Raw genomic sequence first — 22,479 nt, forward strand, 5'->3', positions numbered from 1 at the left:
TCTTGGATGTCTGCATCTCCACACAAACCTGAGGGGAACTCCAGCAGTACTGAAGATTTAAAACACTTGGGTGCTAAAGCATTTAAAAAAATCTACAATAGCTTCTTTTTAAAAGTAACATGCTTGCAGCAGAACTCTCTGCTAATTATGAATGACTTTCAAATTCATTTACAGGAAAGTATGCTAATGGTACACTCACCATAAAATGCTTCTTGAATGCTTAATAATTTCTCAAGAAAACTTCTCACATTATCTCTTCAGTCCTGGAGAGTGACAACACATACAACAATATTTAAAACATTAAATATTTGTATGTTATGACTTGTGAAATTATGAAGAAGAGCTTCCTATAGAAAGAGTATTTCAAGAATATATATATTATCATATATATATATATATATATGAGAAGTAGAAAACACATCATTTTGGAATAGGGAGAGCAATCCAAAGTCTAGATTTCTGTACTGAGAGCATACAGAAGTAATATCAAGCATATAATGCCTTGATAAAGGCATTACACATACCTGAGTGCAAAGGTAGCCATGATTACTTTGAAACCATCCTCAATGAACACAGAGCAGAGGAGAACTTGCACATTTGCTTCTCTGGAAAACTTTAAGAACTCCACATCTGCAAAGCTCTGCACATCAAATGCTTTAAAGAAGCTTAAGTACAGATGTCATAAACCACAGAAAAATGTATTACCAGAGGTGACAGAACAGAAGCATAAACCTCTGAAAATATCTGAAAAGGCTGCAGGACCTAAGAAAATTGTGTGTGTCTGAAACTAAAGAGCAGCTATAGGAAAAAATATGTCTGGAAACTACCTCACTGTGCTGGAACAGAATACTGGTTTTGGAAGCCATCAAGAGCAATATACCAGGTACTGTACTTAACACACATCAATCACCCTTTGGCCACATAGGGAAGGGCCTATCAGCCCACAGGCACCCACTCAGGTCATTGCCTTGTCCTGCCACCTTTTGCCCCTTTGCAAAGGTAACAGCTTCCAGGCAATGTTGAAATCTAAGAGCCTGGGCAGAAGTTCAGCAAAGCAAGGTCCCAGATATGCCTTATTTTCCTCCCAGAAAAGGGATCAGGCCATTCATTAGCTGAGAAGAAGTCTATGTCCCATAGTACAACTATCTTTTTTCAATACAGTAAACATTGCTTTTAGTGAAAGTCTGAGAGGTCTTTATTACAAAAATTATTTTGCTTGGCAAATTCTGACAATCTCTTTCTCCCTTCTTTCTCAAATCCTCAACTCAAACCAGTAATTTTTTTCCTTTTAAACCCTTCCCCCCTGCCCACCTGGGCATCTCCTCTAGGCAAGCACAGATTGCCAGAAATGCCTGAAGAACACTGAACAACAGCCAGTCCCACTGAGCTTAACAGATTACTGGACTGGAACACCATTATGGAATAGGTCACATCAAAATACAAGCAGCATTTTGGAAAAACCAGCAATGGAAAAATTAAGGCTAACAGTAAGACTACTGCACATGAACTCCCCATGGCTGACTCTCACTGCTGGCTAACACACAGGAGGTTCAATAGATTGTGAATATCTTGGGGCAATTTGCAAAGAGGTTCTGAGCAGAAGCAGGGAAGAAATATGCAACTAACCACACCTACCCTGGTAATCTGTGGTGGGTCCAGCTGTGGGGTCCAAACACATCAAAAAAGTGATCAAAAATAGAAATAACTCAGTATTTAATTCTGGAAGGGTGCCTCAAGTTGAATTCTGTGTAGTAGGAAATGGGGGGCTGGAAAGAGGCCAAGTGAGCAGGAATCCTTTTCACCATCTCCTAACAATGGCACACATTTTTCACTTGAATAAGTCTCTTCTAAATTTCACCTTTCCTTTGTGCTCTAGGCTGCCTGCAAAGCTTCTGACAGATGCCACTGGCTGCCCAATTGCCTTAAAATAAAAAGATAAGCATAAATTTACTTAAGATTACCTTTAACAATATTTGTTTGGGATTGCATAACTTCTAATGAAAGTGCTTCCTACCACTTTTGGTGTTTCGTAATGACTGCTGGAAAGGGAAGCTGAGTGCTGTACAGGCTATTCTGCTTTCACCCCACCACAAGGTTTGATCAGCCCTACGCCAACCTAACACCTGCTCCTGTTCACACTTCAGCAGGTACAGAGCAGTTCTTAAACACAAGTACAATCAATGGAAAGACATTCACATTGTTGCAAACTGAAAAGCAATTCTATACAGCACTTGGGGAATTTTATTTAGGAATAAAGCATAACTAGAATATGAAACAAGCATTCAAAGTCAGAGAAGAAATTGAAGTGCTTGCTTTAGAGTAAATTAGAAACACTTTTCAAAGGTGCAAGAATGCAATAAATAAAATTGTATGTAGTTCCTTTTCTTCAATGAAGAACAAGTGAATTTGATATTTTAAAAATGTACCTTACAGCTCCATTGACTTTATGGTTGAGCACAATGTGACATGTAACTCACTTGCTAATCCAGGAAGCTGTAATTAGTGGAAGAAAAAAGGCTGGAGGCAATTGCTGACTGGAAAACTTTGTTACAGAGTCACTTAACATCCCACAAATTTTCCCAGAAGTTAGTATCATCTTGTTCAGGAGGCCACCACTTAGAAGTCAAACTCCAGAAGCAAAGGAACAAAATTCATGTCCACATTTCTTTTAATTTTAGTCAGAAATATAAAAGTGCAAGTTCTGTAAATTAACAACATTTACAGTACATCACAATAAATATGCCACCTTGTGACATCTAAAAATTCTAGTTATTTATTTGAAATAAGTCGTACTGAGATAAAAACTGCATCAACATCAACAAAAAATACCTGTCCCAGTAAAGATGGCCTTAATATATTAATTAGCAAGATGCATATTCCATTATTGCTATTAGACCATGCCTCCGAGTTCCAAAGTATAAAAACTTACTAGTTTACACAAAAGACCATTGATTTTTTTTTTCTCATCACAGGCACAATCTAATATAAAAAATAATTTTGCCATATACAGTGTAGGAGGGTCTCCTACGAGGGCGGGGGGAAATTAATACAGAAACATACAGTTGTGGTGATTTGCTAAGCCCACAGGAAAGCTGCACAGAGTTATTGAACTGTTACATGAACATATAGTGTCTTTCTATACCCACTCCTGACCTGGTGAGAACAGGCCTTTTAGTAAATTTACTACAGTTTTCTAACTACCTCCAAGGATGCAGACTATAAATATCCCAACACAAATCGCATGCAGGTGCTTTGTGTCCTGAACAGCCAAGTCTCACATCATATTTAAGGAGTGTATTTGAAGAGAATTTTGCCAGTAGCTGCACCATTCCCAGCTATTTACCCAGAACAGACTGTCTGATTACAAAACATTAAAAGTCAGATAGGACAAAGTAAGATTTAAAGTACATTAAAGCCCATTTTTAAAATAATTATTTGAACTCTAAGCAGTCACTATATACATATACAATATATCATTTTCTAGTCAATACTTATTTGGATTGACCAAATAAGGTTGAACACTCATTTATGACTCTATTATTGTCAAAGTCAAATAAAAAAAATGCAGTGTAGTACCTGTAACACTCCTAGACTATAGAAAAATAAAATGCTTTTTAAAGAGTTCCTCCTCTCCTTCAGGAACTGCAACAGAAGTATTAAACTGCTCTAGGAATGCCTTTCATAGCAGAACTGTATCTTTCTAGAGAGAAATGAAAGTGTCTCAACCATTTCATTTGGCCTACCAAACAGGACAGTACTTCTCTCCTCCATATCAGTCTTGCTTTAGATGTAACCTCAAAAGCATATCAATGAAGGTTAGGTGTGGGCAAAGTCTAGAACTTTGGCAACATGCTCTACAAAAAGCTAAGAAGAAACAAAAAAAAAAAAGCTTAAGCTAAGGAACTGTTTAAGGCAACCTGACCAAAGTAAAGATAAGGCTTTTGGATAACTATTTCCAAGGATATCCAGTTTTCTTAGCTTGGCAAAGTAATGTAATTCAACTAACATTATGGTCAGATTTCCATTCATAAGCTTCTTTAAAAAAATATTTACCTTCCTAGAATATAATATTAGCTGAATATAAAATATAAGGGAATACTACAAATTACAGACAGAAGTAAAAAAAAAAAAGCTACAGATAAGCACATTGATGGCCAAGTATTAAAAATTATACGTTCATCACAAAAGTTTTAGGCTCTCTGAGGTATTTCAATAACTTCACAGGCTTGAAATACTTATACAGAGACTGAAGATATTGTAATATTGATGTAACTACCAAAGCAGATTTGTGGCTTGGCATTTTGTTTGATTGTGGGTTTTTAAAATATCTCTAAAAGTCACTACTGTAAGGATCCAGTAGTTTGAATGAAAAACATGTAAAATCTTAACATAATATTCAGAATATAAGAGCCAAAATAAGAACTGCCCAAGCAGTAGCTGCATGTCAAAGTATTTGTCTGGAATGTACCAGAAGCAAAGAACCTAAATATTGACATCACTCGTATCACAAATATGAGCTGGGTTGGGAGGGAAGGAATAAAGGATAAAAGGGGGTGAGAGGTTTAAAATTCACCATTAGCCATCATGAGGTAACTGGCATAAGCCTCTAAAATTTAGTAAGATGTGCTTTTTGTGGCTGAACAGTTTTCCTTCTCCTCCTCCTCCTATGTACTGGCTGACACTTGGAGAAAAAGGAGTATTCTATTTCCAGCTTCAACATTTATACCAATTACTTATATTGCATTATTCTGACCAAACCAAAAGTGCTTCTCCTGGCAAATTTTAGATGTAGCTGTTTTAAAAGGTAAAAACCAACCTTGCCAATGTTGTTGAAGTAAATCATGTGCTTGTTTAGGCTCACCCACAGAGTTACAAGTAATTGTGTTCAGATTGGTTTAAACAAAATAAAAAAATGAAGAGTTAAAAACACAAGGTCACTTAACCTTCTTCCTGGTTGATGTACCTTGAGTTAAAATTGTAATGCTTTTACTCAGCTATACCAACTCTGACCATACTAGGAAAGTGTCTCTGGCACAAGTGGTTTTCAGAAGAAAAGCTGGACTTCCCAACAGCTCTTTCTTCTGCTTCATCCTAAAGTGCAGGAACTGTGGGAAAGGATGGCAAGCCTTCCTGTCAGTCACTGTGGAACCACTTCCCTTAGAGAGGCTAAGGCTGCGTGTATGCGGACGTGCAATCTGTTCTCAAAGTCATAGCCAGCAAATTCCTCCTGGAGGGAAAAAAAAACCCAAGGTAAAAAACCTCAAACATATACCTATTAACCTCCTTCACTTCAGGATATGAAGATATTTTTGCTATTAATGCTTAAAAAATCATGTTACAAAAGAGTCCAAAGAAAAGAGGTGAACTGGCAATTGCATGTTGTAATATCCTCACACTACCCACAGCAAAGGAATTATTACAGAAATTCCTAGTTGGTAAAGAGAGCAGATTGGAGTCCATAAAGTTCTGAAAGGTTCTACTAATCCACAAGCTCCAGAAAATCCCAACAAGCCCAAGGCAGGAACCAGTTGGGACAGACAAGGAATGGAGAATTGTCATTTCCAAAATTTCTGTAGCCAAATACTGGTTGAAAAACTTATCAAGGTTCTAACACTGCAGGTTCTAACTGCTGTCAGTGATATGGGCTCCATGTGATGGCTGACCTAGCAGCACTTATCTATGGAGCACACATAAATGTGTATCATGCACATTAATGCACATCTATGTGACAGGAGTTGTAGATTACAGGTGAGGGACACCACCACTTAACAACCACTCCCTCTGCCCCAAACCCCTGAAAACACAATCTGCCCTTTCATCTCTGACAGTTAAATTAGAAAATGCCTTAGTTTTTACCTTGGCTTGGAGGAGTAAGGTTTTGCCTCTTGGCACAGTCTACAAAAAGACAAACATTGCATTGGAAACACATCACAAATGTTACAGAAAATACTTTAACTAAATGAGATGGTGAGACCGGAGTAGCATCTCTACCTTTGAAAAAGGTACTGAGCAGACAAAACCCTCTCAAATTAGGAAACTGGAAATACTAAAGAGGCACAAAGAAGCACTGCAATGTATTTCTAGTATTTTAAAAAAGGAGAAATTACAGAAATTATAAAATCCTATTCCCTTCTCTTTCTTAACCATTATGGAGCTCTAGCACAACACCCCAGCTACTAAATAAAATTTTGTATAAACAGGATCCACTCACCTCTAGTTCTAGCTCTCACTTTCCCCTACCCCATCCCACTTTATTGAAGTCAAGCATCATTTACCTTCTCATTTTCTGAGTGCCACAAGAGGGAGTTTCCTCCACATCCTTCATATGCTAAATGCTACCACAGCTCCTTCAGCTGAGGCTTGATCAGCCTCAAACACCCTACATGAGGCACATTCAGCTAAAGGAAGGACAGAAGGACTGCTCTCACATTCTTCAAATCTTAACATACCTTCACTACCCACCACATTTTGTTTTTTGGTTTTTTTTAGTGGCACTAGACATGATCAAATTTAAACATAAATGTGGAAAGAAAGGCAGCAGAAACATTATGGAACTCAGACCTTCTTTCCAGGCTTCAAAGCCCAGCTCTAAGTCAAAGGACAGGATGGTTTTCAAAAAGAAAATTAGTTTTAAAAGCATTTTCTAGTTCTAACCTTTGCCATGATAATTGTTTTTAGTGAAAGATTTTCCTCTCCTTCCGCCTTTAAGGGGAAGGTTCAGCTCAGCTAGCTAAACCTGACAACACCAAAACCAACTGAAAACAGAATCTTAAGAATATGAGATACTATCAGCCCAACTACTTCATACACTACATACAGTGAAGTGGGGGGGTTCAAGTGACTACCCTGTAACCACTTCCTCTATAACCTGCCATCTGATTAATGACACAAGGTGGCATAACTCCAAGGACTGGAGTTACACATTTGAGGAGGGAAACAGCACCAAGAGTGCTGCACAAGTTGCTCTGGTTTAAGATTCTCTGAGGTAGGGTATGTGCAAAGACCTGAACAATTAATTGTACCATCAGCCAAGCCATTTGGGCAATCTGAAAGCCAGGTGAATGATCACCTTCCTCATCCTGGAAAACAGAACCTTCACTACTCAGAGTAGAAGTCAAAATGCCCACACAAACAGCTTTAATGGAATTTAGATGACTGAGAGAAACCCACTCTTTTAGGAAGGCATCAAATTCTATTTTGGAGAGGATAAGTACAGGTGAACTTTGAATGGCATTCAACAGGATATTAAATAGATAAGAAAAGGACCCTAGGCATCTACCACACTGAATACTACCTGTGGACAAGAAATCCCTGCCTACCCAGGGCATTCTGGTCAGGCCTTTGTTGCCACCATCAGCAGGAACACTCTCAATATTAAAAAACTTGGTGACCTAAAACACATTCCATTTCTTGGATTGAACTCCCCCCACGAAGTCGTAAGCTTCTTTGTGGTAGGTATAAAACTTTTTAAATATAAAAGGTATATTTTAAGGTATAAAAGTTTATAAAACTTAATATGCAAAGTCACCTACAAGCTTTGTTTCATTCATTGCATAATGGTATGTTGACTCCTTCCACTACTTTTCTAAGTTTAAAAATAGGTCATGCTATTACCTCTGGATTGTCTAACAGGATACAGCCAAGTTCATAGCAAGCATATGGCTGGACATACAAGTTGCTTTGACGGCAGAGTTCATCTTTAGCAGCTCGCTGAAAGTACTGTGAAAATGAAAGGGGAAACAAAGAAACCAAAGACTGTAGAGGTACATTAAAATTGACTGGTTGTTACTTCCAAACAATGCAGAAGCACCATTCAACTTTCAGCTGCAGAAATTAGCCAAATCTAAAATGAGAATGCATTAAAAATTTACAATGGTATAGCTTCCTAGATGTTTTCACCAACACTACTGTATCAAAGAAAAATTATTCGTTTGGATTTTTACCCAGTATTATAGTGACTGATTCAAGAGTTTTCCAACTTCCTATTGAAAAAAAATACTAGCTCTAACAAGAAACTGTGACATCAAAGATGAAGTACCCAAATTATTTAAGGTATGTTTGAGAGAAACGGGGCAGGGGGAAGGGTTTAAAGTCAGTATCTTGTTGCTTATATGAACAGCATTCTATTTTGGGGAGGAAAAAGGAAAGTTGTATCTACAGATCAAAACATGGAGTAGTGACTAAATTATTCTTTGGTATGTGCTAATAACCAAACCCCTCTCTCTAATATGTCCAGAGAAGAAGTAGCAAACCTGTGCTTTCAAAAGGTCAATCTCCAAGATATTAAAAAACACCCAAAAACTTCCTTTGGTGGACAAAGTACATCTAGCAGAGCAAGAACTTTTTTCTTATTCTTCCCAGCTTCCCCTTAACTCTTGTTATTACTTTAACTGCCATGTTCATCAACAAAGCCGATTACTTTCACAGCAAAGAATATAATGAGGACATGTTAAATCAGAAGATTTTAAAAGAAACTCAGTTAGAATTCACAAACCAGAATGATCAATGGCACTGAAAAACTAATAACTTTCTTAACACTCTTACTCAAAAGTATTCACTGTTTCTAAAATAATAGTTTATAAAGTAGGAATAATGGTGGAAATTACCAGTTAACTACTTACCTGAACAGCATCTTCAGAATTTCCTAAACATTTGTGTATGGCACCAAGAAGCAAATTCCTCAAACCAGCAGCTGATGGATCATCCACATCATGACAAGCTTAAAAAAAAGATTCCAGTAAACCAAATGAATTGAAATACTTTCTTAGACAAGAACTGTGATTTACATTGTATTTTAGTCTGTTATTTAAATTGTACCAGAAAAAGGAGACGCTAGTAACATTAAGAGAAAGCCAAGTAAGTTGTTTTCTTTTAAATACAACCCATCCCGTACGAACCTCCTCAAGAAATCCATCACTCATGAGAGCAATTCCTAACAGGAATGAATGAAGTCAAAGGCAGTTGGTGTCTTACTCTCACAAGAGAAGAACTCATCTCTACTGCTCTCTGAAATATCCACTAAAAGATAAAACTAAGGAACTATAATTTCCTTCTGGTGTTACAGGACACTTGTTTGTCCCACATATTGAAAGAAAAACTCACAGTCCAAGTTAGAAGGAACACAAGGCAAGCAATTCAGACAAACCTGATTTTTTGTGAACTGAAGCCAAGCGACAGACGCACAAAAATCTGTACTGGACTTAAGAACACCCAGACTAGGGTGTTTTGGCATCACAATTCTCAGTGATGATAGGAGGATAAGGTTAATTTGCCAGACCTTAGCTGGTCCACAATCTGGGGACAGACTGTGCCTCAGCTCTGTTTCCAGGAAAAACTGAATCTTTCTAAACCAACCAGACTCTATTTTGATCAAGCTTATTAGTGCCAGCTCTGCTAAATCAGTTCCATGAGGAGCCATTTGCACTTGCCCGCACCAGCACCTCAAGAAAGGAGAGACTACAGGGCTTTTTATCCCATAACTGCTGTGTCTGGAGAAGTGTAGCTCCTTAAACATTTTGCCTCACAGCATAAACCCTGCCAGAGCTTACCCAACTCTGCATTCACGACACAGATAATCCACAGCACAAAGAAGCCACCTATGGATAACTGTAAGATGGCTTCATGAAGTATTTGCATTGTCAGCTCTCATGTGGATTACAAGTCTCAAGTTACTTGGCATTTTACTTACACAGATGCAAGTGGATACAAATTAATTCCTTTAAGTCAAGTTTTAGGCCTGTGGAAAAGGCTGGAACTCCACCCCAACAAATTACAATCCAATTGTTCATGACAAGAGGAAACAAATGTGGGAAAATAACCCACCCCTGTTACTCATGTTTTTGAAATACACATAAGGTGCAGAGGTAACACTCACTGCACAGTAAACTTTCAAATCAGGAATGGCTGATGCAGACATATTTGTCAGTGTCAAACTTACAAGCAGTGTATCTCTGAATTTGAACCTATATTGCTATTTCACATTAAAATGTGAACCACTGACTGGAAGCTTACACAAGTGAGACCTATTCTGCCTCTGAGTGTGTAGGAGATAATACAAACTCCTTACACCCTCTAAAACTGACTGCTCGGAAGGCAAATGATAGCCCAAAAAAATTCTAATTTATTTTGATGTAAGTAAATCTGATTTTAAAGCCTACCATTACCTCTGTGACACTAGAAAACTAGGGATCTGAATATAACCCACTGCCATCACGTAATTTAAATGGACAAGTCAACTCAAATTAAAGCTGGAACTAACGCCGCTACTAGTCCTGACTCTTGCATTCAGTACTTGAGTTTTCTAGCTTAACATGAAAATTCTGTACAATCCCCAAAATTTCACAACTACCCCCAAAAAAAAAAAAAAAAAAGCATCCCATGGCAGACATTTTTTGTTTTATTTTCTAAATGTGCAAGTAATAATCAGAGGATTTTAGAATGGTTTGGGTTGAAAGGGACCTTAAAGACCATCTAGTTCTAGTTCCAGCCCCCTGCCATAGGCAGGGACACTTTTCACCAGACCAGGTTGCTCAGAGCCTCGTCCAGCCTGTCCTGGAACATTTACAGGGACGGGACAGCCACAGCTTCTCTGGGAAACCTGCTCCAGTGCCTCACCACCCTCACAATAATTTCTTAATATCTAATCTAAATCCACCTTCTTTCCATTTAAAGTCATTAACCCTGTTCCTGTCACTCCCTGCCCCTGTAAAAAGTCCCTTCCCAGCTCTCTCGCAGGTCCCCTTTAAGTACTGAAAGGTTCTCTAAGGACTTCCTGAAGGCTTCTCCAGGCTGAACATCCCAAACTGTCTCAGTCTATCCTCATAGGAGAGGTACTCGAACCCTCTGATAATCCGTGTCTCTCCTCTGGACCTGCTCCAACAAGTCCATGTCTTTCTGGTGCTAAGCACACCAGACCTGGACACTGCACTCCAGGTGGGATCTCACCAGAGCAGAGCAGAGTACCTTCTTGGACCTACTGGCCACACTCCTTTCGATGCAGTCAATGGGCTGCCAATGCACATTTACAGGTCATGTTGAGCTTCTCTTTAACCATCTTGAAACTGTTTGCGGAATGCAAACATGAGTGATTGCTGGATGGAGTGAGAAGCACTGAACACTTCATGATACACACTGCTACCATAAGCTTCATGTGACAGACACCTAAAGTCAGCTGGAGACTAAGGAAGAGGCAATCATTCACCACTAAGAAGGTCCCAGGACAAACAGAGCACCTCCCATGTCACAGATAAACTTACAAACTCCCTATTTCCTTTCAGAAGAAAACTGACATGCAGGAATGAATAGGTAATTTTAACTTTTTTTCAATTTTGTTGCTAGGTTTAATTGAATTACATTTTGCTCAGTGACTTGGAACAGTAACTATCATGCTATTCTTTCATTTTAAACGATGATTAACGAAGTTATATGCAGCAGGCAGTTACAACATCTCCCAAAAAATTGTAAAAATGTAGCACTAGGCTGAGTTGTCATTATTCTTTTGTTACTCACCTGTATTTTGCTATGACACATGCACACAAGTTAAAATTTTCATGCTACTGCAATTAGCTGTTCCACACTACAGCATAAAATCCTACATCTCATTAAAATGCAAATAAATAAATCAAGGAGCCATATATACCTTGACTCATGTGTTGTAAGTTCGAGAGGGAACAGTTTGGAAGGGCTTTCCATAAGTATAACACTTCAATGGAAGCTAGGACACAGAGCTCTTTGGTTGGCACTTGTTTCCTAAATCTATCTGCCTGCAAAGTGGGAGAAAGAAGGAAGGGAGATCTGTAATTCGTTCTTTTAGAGGGAACTTGATATTCAAAAACAATGTATCACAAACACTAATTTTAACTGATTTATAAAGTCACCCAACAATTCTATGAAAATAAAGTCAGCAGTAACTTAGCCTAAAGATTTTATGACTAAAAATCAAAATCTTTCAACTAATTAAAGGGCTTACATATTGATCAAAATCATAACCTCCTTGTGTGCAGCCTGACTGGGTTTTACTGTATTCCACAGTCCCAATATACACTGACTGGACGTGAAGACAATACCATCTGCAAGATCATCAGTTGAGAGCTATTTCCTAGACAACTCCTAGCTCTCAAAAACAACTACGGCTTTCACAAACAAGACAAGATAAAAAGGAGTAAGAAAGGCAAAGCTAGAAGGAAAATAACCAAAGCAACTACAGTATCATGTATTTTCATCTTTAATAATTACTTATAGAGTAATTATTAAAGTTCTATTATATTATTATATAATATATAACATATTATATATATAAAGTTATATTATTAGAGTTATAGAGTGAATAGCTAATTCATTTCTTTTGTTAGGTCCTTCCAATGACACTATTCTTTTTCCAACCCATTCCTTCCCACAAATTCTACAGAAGCAGCACAGCAGAAGAGATATACAACCTGCTAAAGAAAACACCGAACTAAGAACTGTCAAGTTCCAAAACAAGTCAGCCCATGCAAAAACTAACCTTTTTCACTGAAAATTGTTCAATCTGATTGTTTTTTCTTTTGAAAAGCTTCTGAACTTCCTTGAACACATTCTGAGCACCATTGACATCACCAGTGGCTCCTTGACACACTGCAAGAACACAGAAACAAGAATACATTAACAGTACTGTGATATGAAACAGGAAAATCTAAGATTTGACATCATATAGTCACAGAGAAAAATCTCCACACACTCACCTCCAGAAAATGATCAAATTATCAAATTTTATCAAAAATTATCCAGGATTTGACCAACATGGTAATCTCAACTCCCACAGGTACTGTTGCATTCATTAAAAACTCAGTACTACTTTTTATATCCATTAAAGGAAGCAATACCACCAAGCTTGTAAAGTGGTAATAATTCTATCTACGTGGAGAGGGGTGTACAGACAGGCAGGTACATGTATGGGCATGCAAGTGCTCATTATGGAAACAAACACGATTGTCCAAGTCAAGCCTGGCACAAAGCTGCATGTGCAGCAGGCAGTGTGGAAAGCACTACATGTGCCAGCAAGTTTCCCAAAAGAAAACAATGCCAAAACCTTACCACATCACTCACTTACCATTTACCCAACACCCTGGGTATACTCACCTGCTGTTAAATAAGCATAGTAGCACTGGGACCACCTGGATTCATTTTTAAGCCTTTCAAAGGATTCAAACGCATCTTTGAAGTTCATTTCTATCATGCTGCACCAACCTAAAAGCAACACTGATTTAATTTCAGGGAAATAACAGTAACTCAAACCTGGTGTCAACATTATTGAAACACACAGTTCTGCCATGCATGTTTTGTTATGAGAGCTGGAGCATGTTTAACAACTATAAAAGTAACTGGGAAATTAAAAACAAAACAAATTATGTACATTTAAAGTCTGGTTTGAATTTACTGGGACATTTTGAATTAGAAGATTCCATAGGAAATAATGAAACCACAATTCAGAGCAGGAACAAAATTATACCCCAAAAGCTCTCATTTTTAAAATTTAGATACTACATTTTGTAGAATGCTGAAACTTACAAAGCTACTACTTCTTCCCTTATTATTTTCTACTGTGACAAGATCCCACTTAAAGCTTGAAGCAACCTATCTTCTCCACTATAAAGACTTGTATGCAAATTAAGACCATATATCATATCCTACTATTGATAGAAGGAAATGAACATGAAATACAGACCCTGAAAATGGTGAGGCTTCACTAAACTGATTAATTTCTAGCATAGAAATGGTGACTCTACAGACAAGTCAGATGTATTTTTTTCTAATTTTAAATAATACTTAGTAGATTAACAGTTTGCCCTTGATTCCAGAGTCTACACTCTGGTTTTCCATCACCTTGTACTTGCAGACAATTTTATTATGAAGAAGTGTTGAATTCTACTTGTCTAAACAAGATTATTACTATAATCTATCCAAGACAAAGGCCAGTAATCTAAAACCTTTTTTAAAATCCTAGTAAGAAGTCTCCAGTTTGTTTACTGAAGCTGCCAGTCAAAACTTGAAAGTGAGCTATTTATGGTGCAAACACATCCAACGTTACCTATTTCATATAAGCAGACGTGTTGAATCTCCCTTTGGTCTGTTGCAAGTTCCAAAGCAGTATGAAATGAGGTCAAGGCACTATTAATTTGACACTAACAAAAGTGAAAGAAAAAGAAAAAAAATCAGACACCTGAGATTTAAAATTTGATGGATAATCTAACTGTGATAAAGAAAAGAATTCATATTTCTTTTAATAGGTAGTTGATAAAAATTAGAGGAGTCTAATAGTGTAGTAGCAGCTGGGTCAGGCCATGTCTCAATCTTCAACCTTAAAAATCAGTGACTGTATTCCTGCTATGTGCTATTAAGTCCAAAATTCATTTGGCTTGTGCAGTAAGCTTTTAAGTAATCTCACTTCTACTTGTACTAGTCATTCCACCTTTAAAAGTCATATTTTTAGCATCTGCCAATTAAGTTTAGTTTCCTGTACAAGAGACACCTTTAGTGTTTCATTTATTATGATTTCATTTATTTTGAACTTTCCAATCTCTTCCCATATCCCCCAGAAACCCCTTTAAGCAACAGTTAATAGAGAATTCATAAATGCTGCATGACATGTAATAAGATAAAAAAGCATATGAGAGAAAAAGCATTTTGATAAAATCATTAGCTAGCAACAACTTAGAAAAATGTCAGCTCTTTTTGCTAAGAACTAGAATGATAGTTCTTTTGACTACGTGGTTTTCCCAGTCTGGGATGGGACTTCCCCCTATCAATCATTATTGGGGGGAGTGAAAAACAGTATTTAATTAGTTTTAAACATACTGGATATTCCAATACAGCCTATACCAGCTTTAAAAGCATTCCTGTATTTATTATCACATTTATTATAATTTATACAACAGAAGAATTTTTAAGCCACTCTCTGCTGACTAAGCATGTGAGCAAAAGAAACCCTTGAAAATGCAAACCCACCATCTATGCCAGCATAACTGAATTCAAAAATTCCTACTAAGATCTGCAGCATAGTAGCTTAAGTCCAGGCACACACAGAGCTCTGAAATGATTGTATCAGTTTTCCTCCTTTGTCTCATCAGGGAAAACTGGTTTAGTTGCTAAGGAATGATTTAACTGTAAATAATACACACTGCATCAAGACAGCACAACTGCCTGCACAGGGAGCCACAGCTGTATCAGTATAAACACTGTATACTTAGAAAGTACAACAGTGATTGAAATAAGATGCTTGTTGGCAAGGCAGAATACAACACAGAAAGACAGGTGAGTTATATTTGCCCTCAGAATTGTCAGTAAGCCTGGGCCATGCACACCTTGTTCACTGATGCTGTATCACCCCAACACAACTACCTGGAAAGGGCCAGTCTTACAGAAAAAATAAAATAAAATAAAATCAGTTTAGAACTTTATTTCTGTGCTAGGAATTAAAAATCTCTGTAAATCTATGTTTTCAATGCTTCTGAGGAAAAAAAGGAAAAAAAAAATCTGGATATTTAGTCCTCTTCAAAGATATACTGCCTTCTAAACCCCTAACCATTCTGAAATAGAAATCATTTATTCCGTACAATGACTACTGGCCATCAACTCATTGTCTATAATGCTGTACACCTGCCTGGGGCAGCGCAGGAAATACCAACCACCTGGCAATATACAAGTTCAGACTGTTGAATATTCAAATCTTCTATAACCCACCTCTCTAACTCTCTAGATCTCTCAAGTGTTTTGACATCTGCCTAAGTTTTCCTCCAGCATCAAGCTCATTCAAGTATGTTTCAGAGACATTCATTAATAATTGAAGTTTCAATCATCTCCAGGGATTGCAGCAACATCCTGGAAGAGGAATTACTACTCTTGGTGTTAATTCTTAAATTAATTACTATCTGTTTACTGTTTAAAGAGCAAATAAAAAGAATTATTAAGTCCTAAGAGTCTAAGCATAACATCCTGGCTGCATCTGAAATTGATGTTTTTCAGCTTTATAAATACATACACACATACACACACACTTAATTCCTTCAACAGACATCGCTCATGTTTCTCTTGGACATAATATAAAGACAAAAAAAAGATGAACCATAAAATATGTAACACACAGAACTACAAAACCATAAAGAGGATTTATCAACCTAATGTGAGAAGCCTAGTCTTACATTTCTGGACTTCATATTAAAACTGAAAGCCCCAACCCAACAACTAAGCATCTACAGAGCTTACCAAGACAAGACGGCTTCCAGTGACAGCATACATTTCCCCAGAGTTGTTCTGAAATCTCAGGACACCTTTCTCCCCCCAGAAGATCTCTATTCTGAACTACCACTCTGAACTCATAAAGATTTTAAGAAACCATGCTCAGAAACAAGGGAAAACCAAAAATCAACTTCTAAAAGCTAACAATTTATACCAGAGGACACTATATGGGTGTTTTAAAGCCTACACTTTCTATTCCTTAACACACTAAAACCCATTTTTCCCTTAGACAAGTCACAAAATCAAACTAGAATAAAACTAAGATACTGTACTTTATAGCAAAAAGTAACTAGAAAAGTCAGCACATTTCCTGAAAATAAATCTTGACATTATACATCTTCAATTTTTTTTTTACTTTAGACATCACTGTGATTGTCTTCCAGAAAGCTCACTTAAGACTTCTCAATGCTTGCTATTACTCTTGTCCTCAGCCTGCTTTTCTATACCACAGCCTCTCACCTCTAAATAAGAATGAAGGTGCTGATACTATAACATCTACAAAAGGTAGCTAAAAAGCAACAGTGCTTGTAGACACTACATTTAAGCACTTGTTACCACAGCACATTTTCAGCAGCCTGCTCATCAACCACAACTTAGCACACCTAAAGCTACCACTGGTGTCAGCTGGAGTAGTTGCTACTTTTTCCTTCAGACTATTTACATGCACCTACACCAATGGAAAATATGGGTCAAGCCTCAGAACCTGAGGGATTTTTTTGCAGCCAGAGATTTCCTGTTTTTTATATATACACATACATATATATATATATATATATACACACACACAGCACACACACAGGGAGTGAGTTCCTAATTAAAGCAAAGCCAACCATGTCCAGTTCATGACTTTTTCAAATACTTTATTTATGCTTTATACCCTTATTGCTCTCCCCATGAAGCTATCAATTTATTAAACTATTGTTGAGGGGTATGATTTTAAAAGATTTTAAACAGTGTTGCTGACTAGGGAAGAAAAAAAAAAAAAAAAGAAAAGAGAAAGCAAAACTGGAAGATGAAAAGCAGAAATGGGCAAGATCCAGAACACCACCTCTCACTGCCCTCTCCCATGCTACCACCATGTCCATCTTCCACTACTGGCTACAAAACCACACCTGAATAGTGGAAGTCTTGGTTTCAAAACTAAACTTGTGTGTATTAACATTGTTCTAGTATCAGACAATACACATTTAGAATGTGGGTGGCAATATTTTTACTTTCACAGTAATAAGAAATGGAGTTTCTGGCTGTGTCTGTGGACCTATTTCAGACCAGTGGGTTTCAGCCATTATAATACCAACTCTATTTTTATGTACCTTTTAGGTCTAACTATAAAACATAATTCTCACTTGTTTGCAGTAGTTTAAGCATACATGAAATATCACTACCAGCTTTAAAGGTAAGTTATTTCAAAGATAGAAATTGTCAGACCTTGACAAAGAAATACTTGTGAGGATGGAATACATACCATATAATCACAAATCAAGCACAGAAATGTCCATAAAAGCCGCCTTAGTGAATTACACAAAAGTCAGTAAAAATGTTACTTTTAATACACAGTCTCTTAACCTACTCTTTGGAAAGAAAAAAGACATTTGATCAGCCTAGCAGTGCAACCTTTAACTTCCTGGTGCATTTTCATTCCAGTCTCCCCAGATCATCCTTCTTTCCTTTCCCTTAAATTGCTCAATTCAAAGTCTCCAAACGCTTTCAGACTTTTTCCTCAAAAATGTGACTCCAGAAAAAAAACCCTGCAGATTATCTGCTCCACATTTATTGTACCTGTAAGGCTACTTCTTTGAAAACTGAAGTCTGCTAAGGGTTTTACTGACTAATATCCATTCATGCTTTTTGGGGCACATAGCATTATTCAGTCCCATGCTGTTCATTTGTCTTTTATAGACAGGAAGGTTTCAGAGAGATAGTGCTTTCTCCTTGACTGCCTTTCTTGGCAATTTCTCCCTTTGTCAGATTTGTGTCTCACTGTCCAGTCCTGAATTACTGCTCCTGTGTTTTGAACAGTTTCCCTGTCTCCAGGTGTCCATGGTCTGAACAATGCTCCTTCCTTGTTTTTTCTCCATAGAAAAGAAAAGACACATACATGCAGTATGAAGGTTTCCTAATGGAAGCTGAATATACCATCAGCTGAAGGCTACAAAAAAGCAAAAGGAAAAAATTTGGTAGACTGAGTGCTAGCAGGCCCTAACACAAACCCTACAACCATAAATGGAACACACAAGGTCTTCTGAGTGACATCTAAGGGGCCTTTTATCTATCTGTACTATTATATTATGTCATAAAACTGTTAAGAGATGATAGATGTAAAAGAAGGACTCTAAAGTAGATAAGCTTCAGCTCAAGGTATAATTTTAAGTGCATATACATTAAAATAAAATTCTGGTAAGCCACCTGGAATAATATCCTATGCCCACTGGAAAGAATTTAAACCTACCTATGCACTAACAGTTTCAAGGAAGGCCAAATAAGCACTTCCTAGGCTTTGCAGGAGCTCTTGGAAATGAGGAGGAAATTACAACTCAGCTTATTAGCCTGTAATGTGAGTGTCTGTGCACGTCTGGTTCAGAATCACAGAATCGTTTAGGTTGAAAGAGACCTCCAAGATCAGTCCAATCCTTAACCAATCATCACCTTGGCAACTAAACCACAGCACCAAGAACCACATCCAATCATTTCTTGAATACCTTCAGGCAATCCCACCACCTCCCTGCACAGCTTGCTCCAATTCTTAACAACCTTTTGTGCAACTAAATTACTGCTGATGTGGAACTTTAATCTCCCCTAGCTCAGCTTGAAGCCATGTCCCTCATCCTATCACTCACTGCCTGGGAGAAGAGGCTGATCCCCAGCTGGCTACAGCCTCCTTTCAGGCAGTTGTAGAGAGGCCACCCCTAAGCCTTCTCTTCTCCAGACTGAACAACCCCAGCTCCCTCAGCTGCTCCTCAAAGGACTCATGCTCCAGACCCTTCACCAGTTGTGCTGCCCTTCTCCAGACACACCAACAACCTCAATGTCTGTCTTTAATTGAGGGGCCCAGGACTGGACACTACTCGAGGTGTAGCCTCACCAGTGGCCCCTCACAAGGGGACAGTCACTGCCCTGGTCCTGCTGGACACACCAACATGCAATGGATGCTGTAAGACCAATGCCCAGATTCAGGACACAGGTAACCACAAGTGTGTTGTGCAGAAACCCAGTGCAGCTCCCCATGCCATTGCCAACAGTCACATTCCTTCCTTCGCTATTATGGCAACAGCCTTTAAGCAAATTAAGCTGGAAAAGTCCTAACAAAATCTAGAAGAGACCAAGACACTTAACAGGAACATTTGGACATAGCAAAACCTCAGTGACAGAGCACCACTGGGAAAAAAGAAATAATGGGGGGGAGGGGAAAGAGGCTGCTGAATGGAAAAGCTCTCATGAAAACACACACATGAATAGATAGCAAAGGGACATTTTAATTCCTGCCAGCAACCAAAAAGCTTTCTGCTGACTAAGGGCATGGCTACACAGCATAATGCACAGCACTCTGCCTGCCTGAGCTACTGACTTAGTTAACATGGCCATGCTGTCGCCATTCACTTGGAGCTAAACTGCACTATCTCCATACAGTCTTTGTGCATTAAATAATGCAGTAAGATTACATTTAAACAACTCTCCTTTGAAATATTACAGTTCTCCAGAAAGGAACTGACTACACAAAACTGATACTTATCCCAAATATATCCTCTTTCTTTACACATACACTCCATTTATTAACAATTTATGCTTAGACTTTTGCCATAACTTTCCCTGAAAGTCAAAAGAATCATTTAAATTTTATTCCTTCTTACATTAAAATACCAATTTATACCCTGCATTCATTGTGTAGTTATTCCCAACAAATTTGATTTTTACCATGAGAATGGAAGAGGCATATAAATTAATAAAACCCACTAAGGTCTTTCCTACTCAGACAACAGCAATACTTTCTCAAGACCGACAACTTGCCTGTGACAATGTAATTTCCAAAATGCACCACTGCTTTCAGAAAGACATCAAAAAAAGAAAAACAACATTCAAATCCCATGCAGGGGTATGCCTGCAAATCTGAAAGGGCATTCTTCTCTGAAGCCTGTTCCTCTGTTCTGTTACTACCTCTCTGAAAATACTGAGCTACATCTGAAAGATTTAACGGCAAACCTAGCAAGGAATGGCCATCAACATCTCAATTAGCTCTTGTAATTATAATGTTGACATGAAGGGTTTGAACATTCTGGGCTTCTGCTTTTGTGTTAGGTTTTCTGGTTCACGTAATTGCTCAGAAAATATTCTGGTCTGATAAAAGCAGCAGCTAGGAGTTGAGTAGTACTTCAAACAGATTCTTAGAGAATAATTCAGCCAAAATCCACAAGGCTGCTGCAGTGTTTGAATAATGCTTTGCAATAGCATTCACAAACACATTTTCAGTGAATACATATCTGTTTAGGTCAGAGCTCACTCTTAGCAACAGAAAACATCCTGGTGTGACCTCTGAAAACCGAAGTAGTTATTTGAGGGAAACTACTGCAAAGAATTAGCTGTATATGAGCAATGCACAAAACCAAGAGGAAGATAAATACTATGTACTCAGCAGATAATACTCAATTTTAGCTTGACAAGCAAAACTGAAATAGCTCAAGAAATCTGAGTGGCCAAATGCACTTCCTTTTAGCAGAGTTGCAGAAGTATCAAGTAGCTGAAAAAGAATTTCAAAATGTTATTAATTCAGACAGACCTAGTAGAAGAGCAAGTTTTGCATGTGAACTTGAAACTAGGAAGGACTTGATCCAATCTTTCTTATCTTTCCATGTACCTGTATCTTTAGTCACAATCTGCTGAAGCTTGCACAGTTCATTCACATCACAAAAACAAAAGAAACAATCAGGAGGAAAAATCAGGCTGAAGAATGAAAATACGCAATACCTCTAATCGCTGTATCCTTCCCTTGAAGAACATGAATAGAGAAGAATTTGGATAAGCAGATTCTTTCTTGGCAAGAATTTCTTTTGCCTCCTTCAATCCTGCCTTGTTATCACTGCCATCAAGGGCAAAAAAGGGACGAACAACTGTGTGGTACCACAACAGAGCTAATCTAAAAGAAATAGAAGAGTAAAAAGGATTACAGCTTGTAAACAGAAATTTAAGGATAACATTCTACACAAACTTCTAAATTATTCTGGAAGACAAAGACAGATATGAATCTTGTATTATACAATCTGGCTTTATACTTTAAACACAATACTACTGCCATGCATCCTACATATTCCTAAACTGCACCTGAACATACAATCCAGTGCACATTACCCAAAGGCAAAGTAACAATTGAGCTCATAGGATCAAAGCAATTGAGCCTTTAGAACTCAGTACATTTTAGAAAAGAAAAAATCACAATAAAACTTTGAAAACTAACTCTTCACTAGAGAGTGAAACAAAAAAAAAAGCCAAATAAATAATAACATAAAGCAAACAAAAATCCCAAAACCAAACAACCAAAAAGTCCTGACAAAAATCAACAAAAAACCCTGAGCACACACCAGCAGACACTCTTGAAATCAATACGAAAACAAAACATATCCTGTGTTCAGAAGGGCAGATATTTACATGACCTACATTGCTCCTGGAAACAAAGGCAGAGCACAAAGTTTTCCAACACTATCTAAAGGAGGAATCATTCTCCAAATGTATCATTTTTCTTCCTTGGAATTGAGAAAGACCAACAGGAATATTTAATCCTAAAATTTTTGAAACTAATAGAATCACAATTTTTCTTCTGAAGCAGAAGAAACTTTAGCTCTGCTGTCAGTATTTCAAAATTGACACCTGATGGTACTTGCTGTAGGTCCAGTAATAAAAGCATTAGTTTGTAGATATTTGTAGATAATGGAATAATAAAGCCATTTATGAGGGCAGTTTAAATTAGGTCTGGCCAATCCTTTAGCTCTTGAAAATACCTGAGCGCAGTATGAAGTCTTAGGAAAAGGAATACATACAAAATACTCTCTTAAAAATACTGTAAGGAACATCTCATTTCACTGAGATGCTAAAAAAAAATGAAAACCATTGAAAATGTTTTGTGTTAGTAGTAAGAAAAAATGGCTAAATGAGTCCAGTGACTCATACTAAGTAGTATGCTCTCCACAGCAGAGTGTAACTCAGGTAAATTCACACAGC

The 22,479-nt window shown here is 37.6% G+C and overlaps 1 protein-coding gene across 2 annotated transcripts in view; it reads right to left on the minus strand.

Moving 5' to 3' along the window:
• Positions 1-2,650: 2,650 nt before the first annotated feature.
• Positions 2,651-22,479, minus strand: part of TTC39C (tetratricopeptide repeat domain 39C) — a 37,865-nt gene continuing 18,036 nt past the window's right edge. For both annotated transcript variants that reach the window (XM_086890240.1, XM_023921237.2), the window contains 9 exons: positions 21,232-21,400; positions 14,066-14,159; positions 13,117-13,224; positions 12,503-12,612; positions 11,639-11,762; positions 8,622-8,719; positions 7,615-7,719; positions 5,857-5,895; positions 2,651-5,227 (listed from right to left, as the gene is read on the minus strand). In XM_086890240.1, coding sequence (XP_086746366.1) covers positions 5,138-5,227; positions 5,857-5,895; positions 7,615-7,719; positions 8,622-8,719; positions 11,639-11,762; positions 12,503-12,612; positions 13,117-13,224; positions 14,066-14,159; positions 21,232-21,400 — 937 coding nt within the window. In that variant the 3' untranslated portion in view covers positions 2,651-5,137. The remainder of the gene's footprint in view (positions 5,228-5,856; positions 5,896-7,614; positions 7,720-8,621; positions 8,720-11,638; positions 11,763-12,502; positions 12,613-13,116; positions 13,225-14,065; positions 14,160-21,231; positions 21,401-22,479) is intronic.

This window comes from Cyanistes caeruleus, chromosome 1, assembly GCF_971803275.1.
Source record: "Cyanistes caeruleus chromosome 1, bCyaCae1.hap1.1, whole genome shotgun sequence".
Taxonomy (NCBI): domain Eukaryota; kingdom Metazoa; phylum Chordata; class Aves; order Passeriformes; family Paridae; genus Cyanistes; species Cyanistes caeruleus.